This window comes from Populus nigra, chromosome 10 (assembly GCF_951802175.1).
Source record: "Populus nigra chromosome 10, ddPopNigr1.1, whole genome shotgun sequence".
Taxonomy (NCBI): domain Eukaryota; kingdom Viridiplantae; phylum Streptophyta; class Magnoliopsida; order Malpighiales; family Salicaceae; genus Populus; species Populus nigra.
The window spans coordinates 13,832,598-13,852,657 of NC_084861.1; the positions used below are offsets into that span (position 1 = coordinate 13,832,598).

Below are 20,060 nucleotides of genomic sequence, written 5' to 3' on the forward strand. Positions count from 1 at the left end.
TATATTAATTTTTTTAATTAATTTTTTTAATTTTTATAACACAATCTTACAACCAAAACCATATCCAAACTTATTCTGTCTGATATTGATATTGGGAAGAAAAAAAGTTTTTTAACCGTGGAAAGACAGATCACTATTAAGGGTGTGTATAAGAATATTAATTATTTTTCAAAATATTTTTATTTAAAAATCCATGATAATTTAAAAATACAGAAAAATTAATTTAAAGAAAAAAGAATAAATATTATTTTTTATTAAAAATACTTTTAAATAATAAAAAACACAAACGGGCTCCGTCATAGAAAAGGGACAATAATTTCCTTCTTTACAGGGTCAACTCATGTTCCCTGATAAGCGGAGCACATGGCCTTCAGGGTCCCAAAACTTTCAGAGTTGATTTCCGAGGAGACCCGAACACTGTGTGTTATCTCCAATCCCGCCATGCTACATTGATGTAACCCGCCTCTATCTATCAAAGGAGCTCGGTCCACAAATTGACAGAAAGTCCAAACCATTAAGTAAAAAGCAAAGGGCCCATCAAAATTTGATCCCGAACACCACCATTCCATTCCCAAACAAAAACCCAAAGTTAAATCCATCAACCCAAACCCTTACCTTACTTACAAAACAGTACCTAAAAACCCTAATTACCAATCTAATTACAATCCCCAAAAAAGGCAAATTTCTTGACAACAAGACTTGTTCTAAAATCAAAAGCCCTAACCACCGAAACCGTATAGAGTTCTTCCCTGCCTCTTGAGTGCGTACACCACATCCATGGCAGTGACAGTCTTGCGGCGAGCATGCTCGGTGTAGGTCACAGCATCTCTTATAACATTTTCAAGGAAGATCTTGAGGACACCACGAGTCTCTTCATAGATCAAACCACTGATACGCTTGACCCCACCCCTACGAGCAAGACGGCGGATTGCAGGCTTTGTGATACCTTGAATGTTATCACGAAGAACCTTACGGTGACGCTTGGCTCCTCCCTTTCCCAGACCCTTGCCTCCCTTTCCACGTCCAGACATTTTCTTCAGTTAATGAGAGGATCTGTGGGGAAAAATCCAACACAAAATTGGTTACCACTTTTATAAAAGTTAACACGCCCGAGAAATTGAAATCTAGCACAGGAGAAGGGAAAACAGAAAAACTCGGTGGAGAATTAATTGGAATATTAACAGCATAAATTGAGTCAAAACTCTGTAAGTTACCTGCATTTTCTCAGAAATGCATTGAAAAGAAAAAACACTTCTCGAACATTAATTGACAGGAATGGAGATTATTGAAGACGCAATTCAACATAATTAGTGGTAAACTGATGCCAATTTATTTAGCTGCTCCAACAAAACCCTAACGGGCAAATCACATGAAAACCTGATTTTCATTTTAATCGAAAATGAACGAAAACGATTTTCGAAAAATATCAGACAGTAAAATCAAATTGACCCGAGAATACGACGTTAGAAAAGAAAGGAGAGGGGAGAACACAAGAAGAGAGAAATACCTGAACTGCAGACTTGGAATTGAATCTCCAGGTGAAGAATCGAAATCCAGAGGGAGAGACTTGTTTGTTTGTGTGATGAAATAAAATGGGGAGACAAGTCGTATTTATAAGGACACGTGAAGGAGGGTGCTTAGGGGACGATCCGCGACGAATGTTTTGAAGAGGACTTCGGACCGTTTGTTTTTAAACTGGACGGTTGGGATTATAAGATTTGTGGCGATGCGGACCGATGACGTGGCGTTTTTAAAATACGTGCTAGCTTGGGATGGTGTTGGGATTTGAATCGTCGAGGGGAGGGGAAAAGGACTTGTGTTTTCTTGAGCGTGATTTGGATCCAAGTTCAAGTAAGATTTTGGAGAGTTTTGTTCAATTTCAGTTGATTTTGTTAGCGGGGAAGGTGATGCCTATGGATTGAAAATCAATTTGGAGGTTTGAATATCATAAACTTGGCAATTAGAGGTTGAAGGAACCTGTCAATCTATATGTTCTCAGTTCTATGAAGGAGTGATCAATAATAAGGTGAGGGTACCATTTTTTAAAAAATAATAAATTAATTTTTTTAAAAATATTTTTTTATGATTTAAATATATTCATATTACAAATTTAAAAATATTTTAATATATTTTTAAATAAAAAATATTTGTCTAAATGCATTAAAAGTTTGTTTGAAAACGTTATTCAAACTGAGTTATCTTAAATTTTAATATTTTTAAATAATTTTAATATATTAATTTTAAAAATAATTTTTTTTTAAAAAATAATTTTTTAATATATTTTTAAACAAAAATTCTTAAAACTGATACAAATATACAATCTCAAAACAGACGCTAAAACCTCACCTGCACAAGCATGAGGGAATTAGGCGGGCTTGCCACAAACTACACCCGCGCAACAGAAACACTGTGCTGAATTGGACCGGGCCTTGCCCGTTGCCACACCTCGGCCACAGCTCGAACCATCACCCTTCCTTCGATGTTCAAAGTTCAAACACCTGCTTCACCACAGCCAACGGTACCAAAAAAAGCAGGATGCTTGCGTGCGTTTTCTTCTCTAAATATCCGCAAATGCTATCACGCTCTCGCTTCATAAGTCCACGGCGGTCTCTTCTTCAGCTATTCACCACCGCTCATCGCTTCTCCAAGAAACTAAATTTCTCCTCCTCTCCCGCTCCAGAGGTTTTAAAAAAACACAGGTTTTTTAAAGTGGGTTTTGTTTAACGATTAATAATTATTCGATACTTTTTCCCGCTAGGTACTGTTAAATCATCTAGACGAGGAATGCGTTGATTTTTTGCCATGGTTGGAAAGGAAAGCTGGAGTCGAAATTTCTTCAAAGCTTTACGTTGGCAAATCCGCGTTCGGCAGGTTATTATCGTGCCCGTATTTTCTTAATTGGCTAATTTTACCATGAAATACTTGATTGATGATTAATCGAAGATTTAATTATTGCCTATTATCGGTGCTGGTGTGGATTAGGGTCAGTTATTTGATATTGAGATGGTGTTTGGCCAATTTCAATAATTTTTTACCTCTATATAACAATAGCCGGAATTTGTACCGTTTCCGATTGAATCGAATCGAATCGAATAGAATCTATTCGAAAGACATTGTGCGAATGGAGTGGTGTATGCAATAAACATAAGTTTGACTTTCGATGATCGTGATAGAGAATTCTGCAGCTAGTTGATCGCTGTTGAGGTGCGATTGGAGGAATTTTTGGTGCTTGTTGTTGTTGTGCAGTGCTCCATGGAATCATATAACAAATGCTTTTTCAAAAAGTGCTTACAGCTCTCTTATGATGGGGTGCTTTTAGTGATAAACAATATTTCATGGCATTTTGAAATTGAAATTGGAAACCGTGTATCTCAGCAGGATGAAAAACAGGGGAATCTCTTGGCGCTTGGATGTGTGAAGCACTCCTTAATTTGTATAAGGTGTGCAACACCTTGGATCGAATTCTGTTGCATAAAATGTGACAGCTTGTGAAATGAGCTCATCCTTTTAGGCCTCAAGTCAACCTGTCTTTGTGCTCCTGTTTGACTGTGAAATCAAAGCGTCTTGTTTCTTTTACCACATGAAAAGTTTCATATCAAATGCTCAAGATGTGTTTGCTGGATCTGGGAGAAATTAATGATATCATTGACCTCGATCAACATGTAAATTTGGTTATACTATCTGAAAGTGGTTCCAACTAATTACTTGGCCATTGTAATGCAAATACACATTCCCGTGCAGAACTTGCTAGTTTGTCAATTGGGTTTTGATTCTTATTCTGAATCTGGGATTGGGACCAGTTGATCAAAGATAGTTACTTTGGAAGGACTGACTATTTCTTGCTTGGTCAACTTGTTAAGTTTGAGCACTTCTGTGGCTGCATGAGGTAAGAGTAAACTGAAGGCATATCCTGCACTCTTTTGCTCCATGCTGGAGTGAACATCAAAAGAGTTCAACTGCACACACGTCCTATTTCAAGCAAATAGAGTGCCTTATCACCTTAGCTTGTGCCAGGCATATCTTATATGTGTGTCTTTGTCTGTCTCTCAAATAGCTCACTCACTTGAAGGAGAATATTTATAGTATTCAAAGGTCTTATTATTTTCAGCAATCAACTGGGTTTCCTGCGCCTCATCAGTAATGAGGAAATAGCTTAAGTATTGGAAGGCCTTTACTACAATATAGCAGCTGCAACTGTTGATGAAAAATATACTCTATCACTAAAACACATGGAGGGATGGATGCTCTCTTTTGTCACCAGCCTTGTCAAATTTCTTTCAAAAGTAAAAAAATTAATGATGCATGTTTTGGTATACAGGTCACTGTTTGCTTCTAAAAGCATACAAACTGGAGAATGCATACTGAGAGTCCCATACAACGTGGTATCCCTCTTGACACATAGTACTGCTGCTATAGCGGTTAGCAATTTTCTTACCTTTTTTTTTTAAGGTTGGCCAATATTTTCTTACTTGATTTCTCAGCAAATAGCACCAGATAATCTACTTCCAAAAGTTGCATCTTTGTTAGACAATGAAGTTGGCAATGTTGCAAAGCTTGCTATTGTCATTTTGATTGAGCAGAAAAGAGGGCAGGTAAACTCAATTATGTTATTTTATTCATCTGATAAAAAGTAGGCTGAAGGAACAATTTCTTGTAGTTGCATAGTTGTGCATTGATTGACATTGCTGCTATTTCTGATTTGTATGCTTAAATTCAAGGAAATATAAAGAAATTGATGGCCTAAATTTATATTTCCTGCAGGAATCGGAGTGGGCCCCTTATATCAGCTGCCTACCTCGGCCTGGAGAAATGCATAGCACGGTTTGCACTATCACTTTTTGCATTTTTTCATTATTAGGATCATTGGCTCTTGCAGGACACGAGTCTAATAAAAATATATAGTTCCTGAAGAACAAGATATTGCAAGAGTTATGTCTCTCTTATTGTTTGAATTTCTCCAGAAACTCGCCTCTCTTGTTGCTTGAATTTTTACAGATATTCTGGAGCAAAAGTGAGTTGGACATGATTCATCAAAGCACAGTATACCAAGAAACAATCAAAGAAAAATATCAAATTGAAAAGGATTTCTTGAAAATTAAATCAGTAAGTTTATTTTGTTTCTCTCCAGAGAATCTATAAGCTCATATGAAGTTGTAATCAAGAGTTTTGAAGAAAAATATGTCTAGATAATGTTGCAGTACAATTTTGCTGATTCATCATGTCTTTCTTGCTCTTCACTTGAAATGCTTTGGGACGAAGTGGGATGGTTGTGTTCCTCTTAATTTTGAGAGGTGGTTTACAAAAAATCTCTAATATAGGAAGGTAGGACACAATTTCAGGGAGTTAAACATAAAGGGATGTAGATAGATAGAGAGAGGATCATGGTGTCATCCATTGCTACTCTTGTTTGTGTGAAAAAATTGGGCTCAAGAGCACATATTAATCTGTTTGGTCAGGTTAGAGATATGCAGCAGTATCACATATTTTTCAACACATTTAACATCCATCTAACAATTCAGATTTATCTAACTTTTGGAACCATCAAAATTTGTAAAGTATATGCTGGTAACTGATGAGGGATTGATAGTTGCAAAGTTAACCTTGATTTTTGTTCACTCAATATACACATGATTGTCAGCTCTGCTTACATTGAGTGTTGTGATTGTGATTAAATTCCGTATGCTTTCAGGCTCTCAATCACTCCCTAGAAATTTTAGATGGTATCACACTTGAGGATTTCATGCATGCATATGCTTTAGGTGAGTGATTTCTGCAGAAGTAATTGCTATCCATGATTTGTTTTCCTTCGTGAATGCCCATATTTTGAAGAGAGAAAGGTATATTGTTTGGCCACTTTTGTGATTACTGGATTATTCTGAGAAACGCTTCATCTATATGTAATTAGTTTTTATGAGTCAGTCTGTCATAACCAAAATGGAAGGATGGGCTCTAGGTAAAGAGTTACATGGTACTATGCTACTGTACTGATCAACTATGATTTCAAAATACTTATGAAGCTTCTGAATTATATTTCCTTCCCTGATTTTAGCTGTAATTTTCTATGTCTATAATCTTTCAAATTCTCATGTCAACTTTCTTATGCATGTGACAGTTAGATCTCGAGCATGGGGAAGCACAAGGGGGGTATCCCTGGTATTGCTGTTATAATGACATCATTTATTTTGTAGAACATATTTTATATTTGCTTGTGGTGTATCCTTTATTTGTATAGTGTTTTATTTGAATTGTTTGGTTATTCCATAGATTCCATTTGCAGACTTTTCAAACCACGATGGGGTTTCTGAAGCATTCGTATTAAATGACGAAGACAAGCAGGTCTCAGAGGTATACACTTTCCTTTTCTTTTTCTGTATAAGAGTTTAATACTACAGCAAAGTGGGAATCTTTTTAAAAAAAAAATCTTTTGTCGTTTCACAAAATCTCCTGTTGTTATTCAAGAAATGATGGTTGAAAAAAACTGTCTCAGAGTACTACAAAGTTTGAATCACAAAGGGACCCTCTACGATGTATTGTTTTGGCTTCTATTGATCTCAAAGAAAAATGCCCTATAGGAGATTTTATTTATTGTTTGTTGGAGATTTTATTTATTGTTTGTTGGAGATTATATTTATCATTTATGTATTCTGCACATGTTTTCATTTCTAATTTAATTATTTAAATCCATGCATGCAGGTCATTGCTGATCGTAATTTTGCTCCTCATGAAGAGGTCAGATACTGAAACAGTTTCTTTTCTTTAACAATAATTATATTTTCCTGTCGTAAGTAGTCTTAGATTTTCTAATTAGAAAACTGAGCAACGCAGGACTAGTATTTCTGATTCAAAGTTTTGCTAAGAAATTTCTGCCATCTTGCCATTTCCACGTAAGAAAACTGTTATCAAATGATTAGCAATAAAGGTAATCACAAAAAAAAAAGTGTTCCTTTTGCAGTAGTTGCAAAATACTGTTAATTCTTATAGTCACAAGACTTATGCATTGTTATTGCTGTTCTTAATAGTTGTAGTACCATAGTGTTGATTCCATATGGTTTTGGTGTGTCACACATGCTTCTTATGAATGGATTTCTGGTTCTTTTGGGGGCCATAAGCCTGTACTTTTCATCTTCCATCACCCTTGAGCTGAGAATTTAGATCATCTGAAACACCTGTGTAGGTGCTGATCAGATATGGAAAATTTTCAAATGCTACCTTGCTGTTGGAATTCGGATTTATAGTTCCACACAACATCCATGACCAGGTTAGTCTTGAATTTAAAGCTGCAAAGGTGTCTAATGGCACTTTGTCATAGGAATAGTTTTGCTTACCACTATCTTGCCTGTCAATGTTATCAACCATAAATTATTCTATTGAGCAGAAACACTGTCATTCCTGTTGTCTCTTTTGGATTCTCTTAATTAGTATTTCCTTGTACTTGAACTGATTCTTTATTACTGCCTGATGCCCAAAACTATTTTTTATGTCATATTTTATCACTGCCTGTTTTTCTATGTTCCAAATTGTGGACCTATCTCTTACAAATGTTGTTCGTATTCTCAGGTCCAGATTCACATTGACGTGCCCAATCATGATTTTCTAGGTGAAATGAAGTTGGATATTTTACGAAGGCATCATTTACCAACCACAAGATATGCCAACGACTTCAAGTTTTCTCGGGATTCTTTCATAATCAAGTCAGTATTGTGGGTTGGTATAGTAATTGTGCTATCTTGAACTTGTTTTGATAAAAATAAAACATAGAATAAGAAGCCAATCTTGAATATGAGTAATAGTGATGCTTTTGGTGGACCCTGCTGAAATGTTTGCTTCACTTTAGACATTATTTTATGATCACAGCCCGATTTCTTCTGAGCTTTAGTAATTCAGTTCTTCCTTTTAGCATTTAGAAGTGTCAGCTAATGTTTCTTATGGTTATAACCAATGTGGGCAGTGAATGTTAGCTAATGTAACCTTATGTCTGCACTGGCATTAATACCTGTGTTGACGTGACATGATGATTGTTTTTGTTGATTTCATCACAGGGAAGTGAAGTCCGCTAGAGGCAAAGGAAAAGGTCTGCCACAATCACTACGTGCATTTGCTCGTGTTCTTTGTTGCAACTCTTCTCAAGGTGTGCCTCAGATCGCATTCTTTTACTTTGTATGAAATCCATGTCTCAGGACCTGTAAGTAGGGCCACACTAGTCTTGAAAATATTTCCTGATTTATAATTGCTCTTCAGATTTAATTGATTTGGCCATGGAAGCTGCACAAAATGATGGTCGTTTAGCTCGACGCCCTTTAAAAAATAGCAGCAGGGAGATCCAAGCACATGAGATCCTGTTGTCAAGAATCAGTCAACTTATTGAGGAATATAATGTATCTATGAAGGTGAACATGCTTATCTTCCCCTCATTGATTGATTGGAGCTGCAGGTTTAATTTTACTGTAAAGAGTCAAGATTAGGTATTGAAGTTTTCAAATGGGTGAAGCATCGGATTTTGTCGGCTCAGCTCCCATGGCAATTGGTTCTTAATACAAGTTGCCAGGATATTGACTGTTTCCTAACATGTTAATAAAAAAAATACATGATAGATATTTGGTTGGTAAGTGGACAGTAATCTCATGTTGCATGTTATTTGCACAGCTATTCCTTCATCAATTTGTTATGCCCCTCCATTCGTATCCCCTTTTACAGTTTCAGCCATTACTTGCTTGTTATGGTATCTGGAACAATTTTTTTTCCTTTACGGGCTTTTTTCATTTGTTTTAAGCCTTTTCATGCACTGTACAGTCATTGGAACCTGTTGCTGCTTCTGTGTGCAAAAGATTTGCTCTTCGAAGGCAGATGGCTCTAGATCTCCTCACTGGTGAGCTTCGTGTCCTTGAATCTGCATACACATGGCTGAATAATTACTGTGCTACCTTGTTACAGCATTCCACTACCAATGATGATGCCAGTGCCTGTGGGAATATTCGGGAATAAACAAGTAAATAAGAGCAGAATGTTCATTTTCTTCGTCACATCCTGGTACATGTAAATTCATTCAGAACTGCAAGAAGGAAATTCAGAAAGAAACCAGTTTCTAAAGCTAGACTGACGTAGAAGTGCCCTTCCTGGGTGTTTACAAACCTGCAGCATTATGCCGGAAATCCCGATTGCAATGAAGATAGTGCAAAGTACATCGGTTTTTTGCAACGTAGGATGCTAGTAAAATTTAGAATCGACTGTACGACAGCTAAGGTAATGCTGTTGTGTCCATAGCAATCACAGGATTTCGTTAGTGCTGCCCATATATTACGATATTTGAAGCCGAAGCAGCCTGCATTCACCCTTTTCTTTCTTTCTTTCTTTCTCTTTTGTGTGTGTAATTATGTGTTAGTTATCGGAATACATAATTATTCTTGTTTCCAAACAATTTGTTATGTGCTGTAGGCCACCGGTAAATTGATGACGGGTGGAACTTGGGCCTTTTTTTAATTGAAGACCTAAACGGCATATACCACCTTCTTTTATTCTTTCTACCGTATGGAAAGGGACCAGAGGTGGCCCCAACTACATCAAAACCTGAATATCATGGATATTCGAAGGGTTAAATGCCCCACGCTATGCTTCTCTGAGAGAGGAAGTGGGCACCCTGTCAAAACGGGTCGCCCCTTGCTCATATCTGGCAAGCCAATCACCGCAGGTGATCAGGCATTCACCTCTATGTACGCCTGTACACAATCTGAGTTCTTTAGTTATATATATTTCAAAAAAATATGTAGTTTTTAGCGTTCACCTCTTTTGAAAATTGTCGAGTGGCATGTAAAAAATTATAATGAGTGAGGATTGAAATATATATATATATATATATATATATATATATATATATAAAAGCAGATAATAACATTACCAGTATCATTATAAAGATTTTGTCGAAATAAATTCAAGATACAAGTAAAGATCATGAATGATAACCTGCTCGGTGGGCTTAACCAACTTTGGGAGCAACAGTCCCAACACATCTATAGTTGCTCTCCCTAGATTATTCTCGCTGGGATTGCCTATAGTTCCATGTACAATTTCAAACCTAAGCCTCCATGTAATGAGGGGAGAATCCCTTGTGCTACATTTTAGCGAAATTGATTGCTCGAGAGAAAAAGATGGCCCAATAACATACAGTTTGCTTTCTTCGCAAGGATGTGACCACATGCTGCAGACAGGTTTAAACGGTACATTTTAATTCATAGGAACTGGCTACATTTTGGATCCAAGCAACATGGAGAAAACGCAAAGCGTAGATGACTGGATATGATCAAATTCGCAATTGCAAATCAACTTTAGTCAATCGTGAACTGCTAAGAAACAAGCGGTCAACGCCAGATTTAACAAAAAAGAAAAAGGAAGATTCTTTCAGCATATATACAAGTGGGAAGTCTCCAACAAAGGTATCATCAGATCAAGGCGCGTGAGAAACTGCCCCGAGTTATTTGAGCGTTTAATGAACATCGCATCCTGTTGCTAGTATTCAAAGAAGATGCTAGAACTCCTCATCATTTCAGAGCCCAACGCAGAGGATATTTTCCCTTGAATTACGCAGTTTGCTTCAAGATGCAAATTTATGATATAAATGCCTTCACCACCTCCGAATAGTTGCAGACTAAACCTGTCCTTGGACAGGTTATTTTACCATCATTTCTCTTCGCCATTTCTTCAAGTGCCTGCAAAAGTAACAAAGACGTCAAACTAATCAGACTGGTGCAGCAATGTGCTCAAGAGGTATCTTTATACCACATGCAAAAATTGAACCTTAGTGCTGTAAACATAGCCGTTAGGCAAGACTTGGGGTGGGTTCTCTGTGTCCATTAGTTCTTTAGTTATGTAGCAAACAAGCTTTGAGTGGTGCTGCTTTGAGTACGGTAATGGCAATGCCAACTTCCTGAAGCTCTCCTGTGACAGTGGATCTTCCTTGGTGCAATCATCTTCATAACAGTAGCTAAAAAGGGTCAAGGCAAACAACAAACACTTGGATAACATATCAAGCAATAACTCCAGTACAGAATGCTGCCTCGTCGTCTGTGAGGGAGATACAAGTCATGATGTGAAAACTGTTATATCACTGTATCATTTATAGGCTCGAGATTAGTCCAGCTTATACTCAAAACCTCATTTTCTTAGTTTTTTAAGAGCTTTGCTAGCACAAAATATAACGTATTGAATGAGACTGGCAAGGGATAAACTCATCTTCTCTAACTTTTTATTGTTTGAAGCACTTTGCCACCATAATTTATAATGTATCAAACAAGAAAGGGTGCATGCATGTGCGCACGCGCGTGTGTGTGGGCGGGTCGAGGAGCAGTTGCATGCTAGCAACAAGTCAATTAATAATGGATACGGAGTTTTCAGGGCGGATAACCCTGCCTGTAGAAATATATTCAGCAACGGCTCTAGAGTCATGCCATATAACCTGCAGAATTCCTGTTTAAATTGCTCTACCAAGTAGTCCCATTGCTTTGGTTCAAAAAAAACCTGAAAGCAAAACACCAGGTATCAATCAGTTTCTCCCATTAACCTGTCAAGGAAGAAAAGAGCAATAGAAACAAGCATAGCAATTTCATTTCCACAATCTGTTAGATGAATCTACCATAGGAGAGAAATATCTGGACACAAGATAACGTGTAGAAGAGCCACAGATGTAAAATTCTCTAAAAGGTATTTCCAGGTCCATCACTGAATCACACACAGCCATTAAAATATCCAAACTGAGTTTTTTTCCTACCAGTGCATAAATGAATGTATATAGAAAACACAAGCAACAATAGATAGAATCAAACTAGAATACTAGAAAGCAATTGAGGAAATGAACAGGACAGGTTTTTTTTGAAGCAGAAACTAAGTTTACATTCACTTGAAGTCCAAAACGTTTCGTTCCAGAGAGGGGCCTGAATAAACAGAGTACAAATCCAGGTAACTTCAGATTTCCCTACTGTAATATTCATGGATGTTTTAAAATGAAAAATTCTGAGTATCTTATCTCAAGTTTGGTTTTGGTGCAGCTTGCTCTGGGTGTACTGCAGATCTCATTTTGGTCATTTCCATTGTTGATACATCTTCCAACTTTGCAAAAATCAAAAGATTTTGGGCTGAATTGAAATTCATCCTAACTGAACCACTAAACTAAATGCTTCCACATGCAGTCAATGTAACATTTTGTATACCAAAGTCATGAAGAATGGTGTCATTTGCAGTAAAAACATAGCCTTTATTCACTGAAACCAGGTTACCTTATATACAGCACATTCAGGATTGCTCTTAAAAGCCACTATTGCAAAGACCCGCTGCATTTCTTTCATATGCGTTGCTGCCCATGGTGCGAGATACTTCCGAGCATATGTAATGGCACGCAGGTGGTCTTCTGCTCGTACTAACTCTACATATTCTTGAAGTCTCAACTGGAACTCAAATTTGCTCTGTCATTCATAAAAGCAGTGGGCATTAAAAGCATGCCACCAAATTTTTTAGAATCTTAAGTAGTTGCGGTCCAATTTTGCAAAGAAACTATCAACATTGATTTAGAAGTATTTAGTAACATCAAAATAATTGAAGCATTGTCAGATAGGGGGTTCCTTCACTGCGATGCAAATGTACATTTTAACATGAGTTTAAAGATCAAGGTATGACAAATCACACAAATAATCCCCAGGAAAAAGAAATATGTTTTTCTGCAGTTATAGAACATTTCAGTTCTTGTCAAAATCAAATCCCCAATCCATAAAATTATTTACAAGAGAAGGAATAGAAAAGATTAGGTAGTAATCAATTCAATCCAAGACCATTTAACATCTTTTCCAGGATCAATTGCCAATCAAACACATTCATTTGTTTAATAATATAGAACTCGGTAACATTCATTCCAGGATCAGAATTTCATGCACTGTTTGCAAATGTTTCAGTTAGTGGCAATTCCTAAAATAAGTACAGCAGAGACCGCAACTTAGTCATGAATATACTTAGATACATTAATTATTATATTTATCTCTAAGTATGCTAGGATTAATGAATATACAGCATGTCCACAACTTAGTCATGAATATACTTAGATACATTAATTATTATATTTATCTCTAAGTATGCTAGGATTAATGAATATACAGCATGTCCACGACTTAGTCATGAATATACTTAGATACTTCAATTCTTAGATTTTATCTCCAAGTATGCTAGGATTAATGAATATACTGATGATATAGGATTTCTATTTTAATTCATAGATCTAATTCTTGCTGAGCACACACACCTAAAAGAAGCAGATCCAGCAACTGAGATAACAACAAGGGCAAATTTTTTTTGCCTCTATCCGAGAGTTGGCATTCAAAATTGATTAGCAATTACCTTTGACTTCTTCAACCTTGATTTGTTATCAGCACACCATGCTAAAGCAGGAGCTACCTCCCTTTTTTGAAGAGCATCAATAACCCTTTTCGACTCCAAAAATACATCAATGTCAACAAGATCCTGGCATTGAATTCACCAAATTATCAGAGCATGCAGTAGAGTTACCAGATATGCCGGAGCATAGAAGTCACATCCACAATTATAAATTACCAGCATATCGCTGCTTTCAGCTAGCTTCAATCCAGTATCATAATACGACATTCGTAGCATATAATCCACAAGAATCCGCTTCATCCGCATGTTATTCCACTCTGATAGATTCTCCGCATCAGCTGATTCTAAATGATCGATCCGTGCACGACACCTCTGCGCTTGTAAGTTCTCTGTCCGGCTTCCCTCTTCCAACTAAATAAATGTATCAAATATGTACACACAAAAATCACTATAGCTAAATCCAAAAAAAAAAATTAGAAATTCACCAATCACATCATTATATGTCACTCGAAAACACCAATAATTAATCAACTGACTAAATATTTCACTTCATAATTCGATCAATGAAAAGTCAATCAATTTCTCTATTTATTAAATCACAATACATGCAAAAAAAAATTATAGTAAAAATCAAGTAAAAAAAATCTACTAAATCCTTGCAAAACAGCATTTTCTTGAACTAGTTATACTCATCTCTAATCATTATTAAATTAAACTAAAATTAACAAAAAAGAACCACAATTAACTAAAAATTTAACTAAACGACATCGACGGGGTCACTTTCATTTTTTTTTAATCAGTATACCTTTCTTTTAAGACCTTGCAATCTGGAAACGAGAGAAGTGAGATGCTGAACGGCATCGTCGTTGGAGATGTCAGAGTCAGCGGCGTCATTAACGACGGAGATAACGGAAGAGACTTCCTTTTCTACGGCGCGGTGGTTGGTACGGATCGTTTTCTTGTAGTGTTCGAAAGGAACCCGCAAGAACTGGTGTTCTAGTTTCAAAGATTCAGTCAGTTGCGTCAGTTTTGAGGACAGAGCCGTTGACGGAGTGGTGGTTGGGATTGTTGTGGTTGGGATTGTGGAGTTGCCGTTAGGGAGGGAGTCCATTTCCATCGTGGAAGTAAAATCAAGATTCGCTGGGAATTGTTGAAGATGGAAAAGAAAGAGTGACCAAAGCAAGCAAAGTGCAATTATTGGTTTTGGAAAAACGACATGCGTTTTGGTCTTATTCTTTTTTTTTCTTTTTGGTTAATGGGTGGTGTTTGGTTGATGGCTGTTGGATAATCTGGGCCAGCGCAGGACAGCGGGGTTTTAAGTTTGGATTCGGTGGGATTGATATTGATACGAATACGATGGTTTCAATAATTTGGGTAGAGTTGTAAACGACGTCGGCGCTTATATGGGTTGGAAATGGACTTGAGGCCCATTCACTTGTATTCGCTTGAGATACGAGCAGAATCAGATTAGTAATGGCTTCCCGGTCTCTTTTGTAAATCCAAACATTCACATATGAGCAAACTCAAATTCCAACAACATCTTCAAAGTAACCAGATGATCGTACTACCATTTAAAACATTGTAAATGGTTACATCACATCATTCAAATTTTAAATGATTTTATTAAACTAGTAGGTTAAGATAAAAATACAGAACAAATGCTCACCTGAATCTGTTTCTTTTTATATTTTAAAAAAAATTATTTTATTTTTTTAATTTTCAAATCCATTTTGATGTACATTAAAATAAAAAATAATTTAAAATACAAATATAATATTATTTTAATATATTTCCAGCTAAAATATACTTTAAAAAATAATTATTATTACACTTATAAACACCACCGTATTAATCTCTATATTGACTCGTTTTACTGCCAATCCAGCATCACCGTGTAAAACTTTTTTTTTCCCGGTGTGCTGGACTCGAAACATGATCTCAATATACTTAAAAATGCGAAACAATAACATGGAGATACTCGCTAGAAGGAGCAAATGAGTAGATGCTTGTATTTCAGCTTGAATTTGGTGCAATATCCAGTTCGACAAGTGGATGGATGACCGTGAAACCGAACAACCGGTGACCTGTTGATTGTTTCTCGTATCACGTAAATATTCGGTCGACTTTTACATCACAGACATGGACCATGGTAGACGGGTAGCATTTTTAGGAACGCGGATAAATTTTTTAAAAAAAAAATCATTTAGTTTTTTTATATAAAAGATATCTAAATATATTTTAAATAAAAATTATTTTAAAAAATAACTATTATAATAATATTAAATTCACTCGAGATTTTTAAGGGGAAATGTTGGTGCTAATTGAAAACATGTTCATTGATTTACTTGTTCATTTTTTTAATCATTTAGTTTTTTTATATAAAAAATCAAAAATATATCTAAATGTACTTTTAAATAAAAATTATTTTTTAAAAAAATTATTACAACACTACTAAATTCACCCCATATTTTTAAGGATAAATGTTTGTGCTAATTAAAAACATGTTTATTCAGGGCGGAGCAAAAAACAAAAAATTTAGGGGGCCAATTTAAAAAAAATAAAAAAATTAAAATTTCAGTTATTTTTACTAAAATTATAAATATTTATAGCGGAAGGGATGGGAAAAACATTTCCTTGCCCAACCCCCTATGTCTCCGTCACTATTTTTATTGATCTACTCTGAATTTAGAACAATAGTTGAGCTGTGTGAAAGGATGTTAAGGATTGTTTTTTAAAGTTTTTTTAATAAATTAAAATAATTATTATTTTTAAAAAAATATATTTTTAACATTACATCTGAAATTATAAAAAAATAATTAAAAAAAATAAGTGAAAGGCGAGTTCGCAAAAACTAAACCATTTCCTATCATTGATGTTGTTTCACTGCAAACAATTCCAATGAAGCAACACCTCAGGCGAGGTAAATTCAGGACAGTTTACAGGGACTCAAGATAAATATCACGGATAAAAAGATAGAATGGACGAACAGTACGCGGAGAACAATATAAAAGTTGAGAGTCAATAGTAGCCAGGCATATTCAATGTTAATTTTAAAAAAAAAATTAAAAAAGTTAAAATTTCAGTTACTTTTACTAAAATTATAAATATTTACAGGGGAAGGGATGGGAAAAACATTTCCTTGCTCAGCCCCCCATGTCTCCCTCACTATTTTTATTGATCTACTCTAAGCTTAGAACAATAGTTGAGCTGTGTGAAAGGATGTTAAGGGTTGTTTTTTAAAGTTTTTTTAATAAATTAAAATAATAATTATTTTTTAAAAAATATATTTTTAACATTACATCTGAAATTATGACAAAATAAAAAAAAAATAAGTGGAAGGCGAGTTCGCAAAAGCTAAATCATTTCCTATCATTGATGTTGTTTCACTGCAAACAATTCCTATGAAGCAACACCTCAGGCGAGGTAAATTCAAGACAGTTTACAGGGACTCAAGATAAATATCACGGATAAAAAGATAGAATGGACGAACAGTTCGCGGAGAACAATATAAAAGTTGAGAGTCAATGGTAGCCAGACATCTTCAATGTTAATTTAAAAAAAAAATTAAAATTTCAGTTACTTTTACTAAAATTATAAATATTTACAGGGGAAGGGATGGGAAAAACATTTCCTTGCCCAACCCCCTATGTCCCCGTCATTATTTTTATTGATCTACTCCGAGCTTAGAACAACAGTTGAGCTGTGCAAAAGGATGTTAAGGGTTGTTTTTTAAAGTTTTTTTAATAAATTAAAATAATAATTATTTTTTAAAAATATATATTTTTAACATTACATCTGAAATTATGAAAAAATAATTAAAAAAAATAGGTGGAAGGCGAGTTCGCAAAAGCTAAACCATTTCCTATCATTGATGTTGTTTCACTGCAAACAATTCCTATGAAGCAACACCTCAGGCGAGGTAAATTCAAGACAGTTTACAGGGACTCAAGATAAATATCACGGATAAAAAAATAGAATGGACGAACAGTACGCGGAGAACAATATAAAAGTTGAGAGTCAATGATAGCCAGGCATCTTCAATGTTAATTTTTTTAAAAAAATAAAATTTCAGTTACTTTTACTAAAATTATAAATATTTACAGGGGAAGAGATGGGAAAAACATTTCCTTGCCCAACCCCCTATGTCCCCATCATTATTTTTATTGATCTACTCTGAGCTTAGAACAACAGTTGAGCTGTGTAAAAGGATGTTAATGGTTGTTTTTTAAAGTTTTTTTAATAAATTAAAACAATAATTATTTTATAAAAAATATATTTTTAACATTACATCTGAAATTATGAAAAAATAATTAAAAAAATAAGTGGAAGGCGAGTTCGCAAAAGCTAAACCATTTCCTATCATTGATGTTGTTTCACTGCAAACAATTCCTATGAAGCAACACCTCAGGCGAGGTAAATTCAAGACAGTTTACAGGGACTCAAGATAAATATCACGGATAAAAAGATAGAATGGACGAACAGTACGCGGAGAACAATATAAAAGTTGAGAGTCAATGGTAGCCAGACATCTTCAATGTTAATTTTAAAAAAATAAAAAAGTTAAAATTTCAGTTACTTTTACTAAAATTATAAATATTTACAGGAGAAGGGATGAGAAAAACATTTCCTTGCCCAGCCCCCCATGTCTCCCTCACTATTTTTATTGATCTACTCTAAGCTTAGAACAATAGTTGAGCTGTGTGAAAGGATGTTAAGGGTTGTTTTTTAAAGGTTTTTTAATAAATTAAAATAATAATTATTTTTTAAAAAATATATTTTTAACATTACATCTGAAATTATGAAAAAATAATTAAAAAAATAAGTGGAAGGCGAGTTCGCAAAAGCTAAACCATTTCCTATCATTGATGTTGTTTCACTGCAAACAATTCCTGTGAAGCAACACCTCAGGCAAGGTAAATTCAAGACAGTTTACAGGGACTCAAGATAAATATCACGGATAAAAAGATAGAATGGACGAACAGTACGTGGAGAACAATATAAAAGTTGAGAGTCAATAGTAGCCAGGCATATTCAATGTTAATTTAAAAAAAAAATTAAAAAAGTTAAAATTTCAGTTACTTTTACTAAAATTATAAATATTTACAGGGGAAGGGATGGGAAAAACATTTCCTTGCCCAGCCCCCCATGTCTCCCTCACTATTTTTATTGATCTACTCTAAGCTTAGAACAATAGTTGAGCTGTGTGAAAGGATGTTAAGGGTTGTTTTTTAAAGTTTTTTTAATAAATTAAAATAATAATTATTTTTTAAAAAATATATTTTTAACATTACATCTGAAATTATGACAAAATAAAAAAAAATAAGTGGAAGGCGAGTTCGCAAAAGCTAAATCATTTCCTATCATTGATGTTGTTTCACTGCAAACAATTCCTATGAAGCAACACCTCAGGCGAGGTAAATTAAAGACAGTTTACAGGGACTCAAGATAAATATCACGGATAGAAAGATAGAATGAACGAACAGTACGCGGAGAACACTATAAAAGTTAAGAGTCAATAGTAGCCAGACATATTCAATGTTAATTTTGGCTGGATTTCAGATTGTAGTTTAGGTTTTTAAATAGATTTTATTTTGTTTCTAATTCAACTAATTAACTAGCTTCCTTTTCTTTTTCTTTTTAACAATTAATTAACTATAAAATTTAAAAACAATAATACTAAAAGAAGCTATAATCAACGGATAAGTACGACGTAGAAAAAGGTTCGAGGGTCCACGCCATACACATGAGAAAGGTTCCAACAAGGCAACGACAATAGGATAGACCAACATGCCTTATGTGCACCTTTTTAAGGTGAACTTCCAGATTGCAAAATGCTTTTGCAGGGACAACAGGCGCTGCGAAGCTGCCGCATCTCGCCTTCTTGGATGCAGCTGTTGACCAACAGGATCTGTTTGTTTTTTTATTTAAAAAGATGTTTTTTTAAAAAAATAATTTTTTTTAATTAAATTAGTATATTTTTTATATTTTCAGATATTTTGATACACTGATATCAAAAATAATTTTTTAAAAATAAAAAAAATATTATCTTGATATATTTCTGAATGAAAAATACTTTAAAAAATAACAATAATTATATTCTCAAACACCCCGTTTAAAATAATTTAAAAGTATGACAGCGATTATTTTTCAAAATGTTTTTTATTTTAAAACACATTAAAATAATATTTTTTTATTTTTTAAAAAATTATTTTTAATATTAATATAATAAAATAATATGAAAATATTAAAAATATATTAATTTAAAGTTAAAAAATTAAATAAAATTTTTTGAAGAACATTTTTGAAATGCAATTTCAAATATTGCTTAAATGATGGGCAACATGTACCGACTATTGGTCCACATCCACACTGTCTCGTACAGCAATAATCTTCCACACAACATCCACTTGTCACTGCCAAAAGTCCCTGTAGGAGAAATTTCCTCAACTTGAATTGCAGCAATTGTATTGAGCAAATACAGGACGTAAAAAGTAAAAAAAAAAGTGGAATAACGCATTTTATCTTTAAGGCCACTGTGCCGTTTTCATGTTGATTGTGCTCAATTTTCAACTTAATCATCATTGTGGACGTCTCAACATGGGGAAGGAAGATGATTGCAATGCTTAAAAAGCTGTATGAATTATAAAGACTAATGATGTGGCGTAGAGGTGATGCCCTAACCCATCATCCAA

The 20,060-nt window shown here is 34.7% G+C and overlaps 3 protein-coding genes across 5 annotated transcripts; 1 reads left to right on the forward strand and 2 right to left on the reverse strand.

Moving 5' to 3' along the window:
- Window positions 1-222: 222 nt before the first annotated feature.
- LOC133704371 (histone H4) lies at window positions 223-1,653 on the reverse strand. Its single transcript, XM_062129180.1, has 2 exons — window positions 1,508-1,653; window positions 223-1,053 (listed from the first exon to the last, which is right to left on the reverse strand). Exon 2 carries the CDS (start codon window positions 1,029-1,031, stop codon window positions 720-722), a length of 312 nt encoding a protein of 103 aa, XP_061985164.1. The 5' UTR covers window positions 1,032-1,053; window positions 1,508-1,653; the 3' UTR covers window positions 223-719.
- A 693-nt stretch (window positions 1,654-2,346) lies between these two features.
- On the forward strand, window positions 2,347-9,512 carry LOC133704874 (ribulose-1,5 bisphosphate carboxylase/oxygenase large subunit N-methyltransferase, chloroplastic). Of its 3 annotated transcripts, XM_062129914.1 has the most exons (16): window positions 2,347-2,682; window positions 2,759-2,871; window positions 4,319-4,382; window positions 4,482-4,592; window positions 4,762-4,821; window positions 4,996-5,103; window positions 5,690-5,759; window positions 6,113-6,153; window positions 6,265-6,345; window positions 6,694-6,729; window positions 7,175-7,258; window positions 7,558-7,691; window positions 8,040-8,128; window positions 8,239-8,387; window positions 8,791-8,866; window positions 8,932-9,512. In XM_062129914.1, exons 1-16 carry the CDS (start codon window positions 2,536-2,538, stop codon window positions 8,946-8,948), a joined length of 1,380 nt encoding a protein of 459 aa, XP_061985898.1. In that variant the 5' UTR covers window positions 2,347-2,535; the 3' UTR covers window positions 8,949-9,512. The 3 variants fall into 3 exon arrangements, with proteins under 3 accessions (XP_061985898.1, XP_061985897.1, XP_061985899.1); XM_062129913.1 differs by having other exon boundaries at window positions 8,791-9,512; XM_062129915.1 differs by having other exon boundaries at window positions 2,348-2,682; window positions 2,759-3,886; window positions 8,791-9,512.
- A 689-nt stretch (window positions 9,513-10,201) lies between these two features.
- LOC133704875 (protein MAEA homolog) lies at window positions 10,202-14,593 on the reverse strand. Its single transcript, XM_062129916.1, has 7 exons — window positions 14,174-14,593; window positions 13,585-13,779; window positions 13,372-13,494; window positions 12,264-12,449; window positions 11,375-11,508; window positions 10,789-10,975; window positions 10,202-10,700 (listed from the first exon to the last, which is right to left on the reverse strand). The coding sequence occupies exons 1-7, from the start codon at window positions 14,483-14,485 to the stop codon at window positions 10,599-10,601; spliced, it is 1,239 nt and encodes a 412-aa protein (XP_061985900.1). The 5' UTR covers window positions 14,486-14,593; the 3' UTR covers window positions 10,202-10,598.
- Between the last annotated feature and the right edge of the window lie 5,467 nt (window positions 14,594-20,060).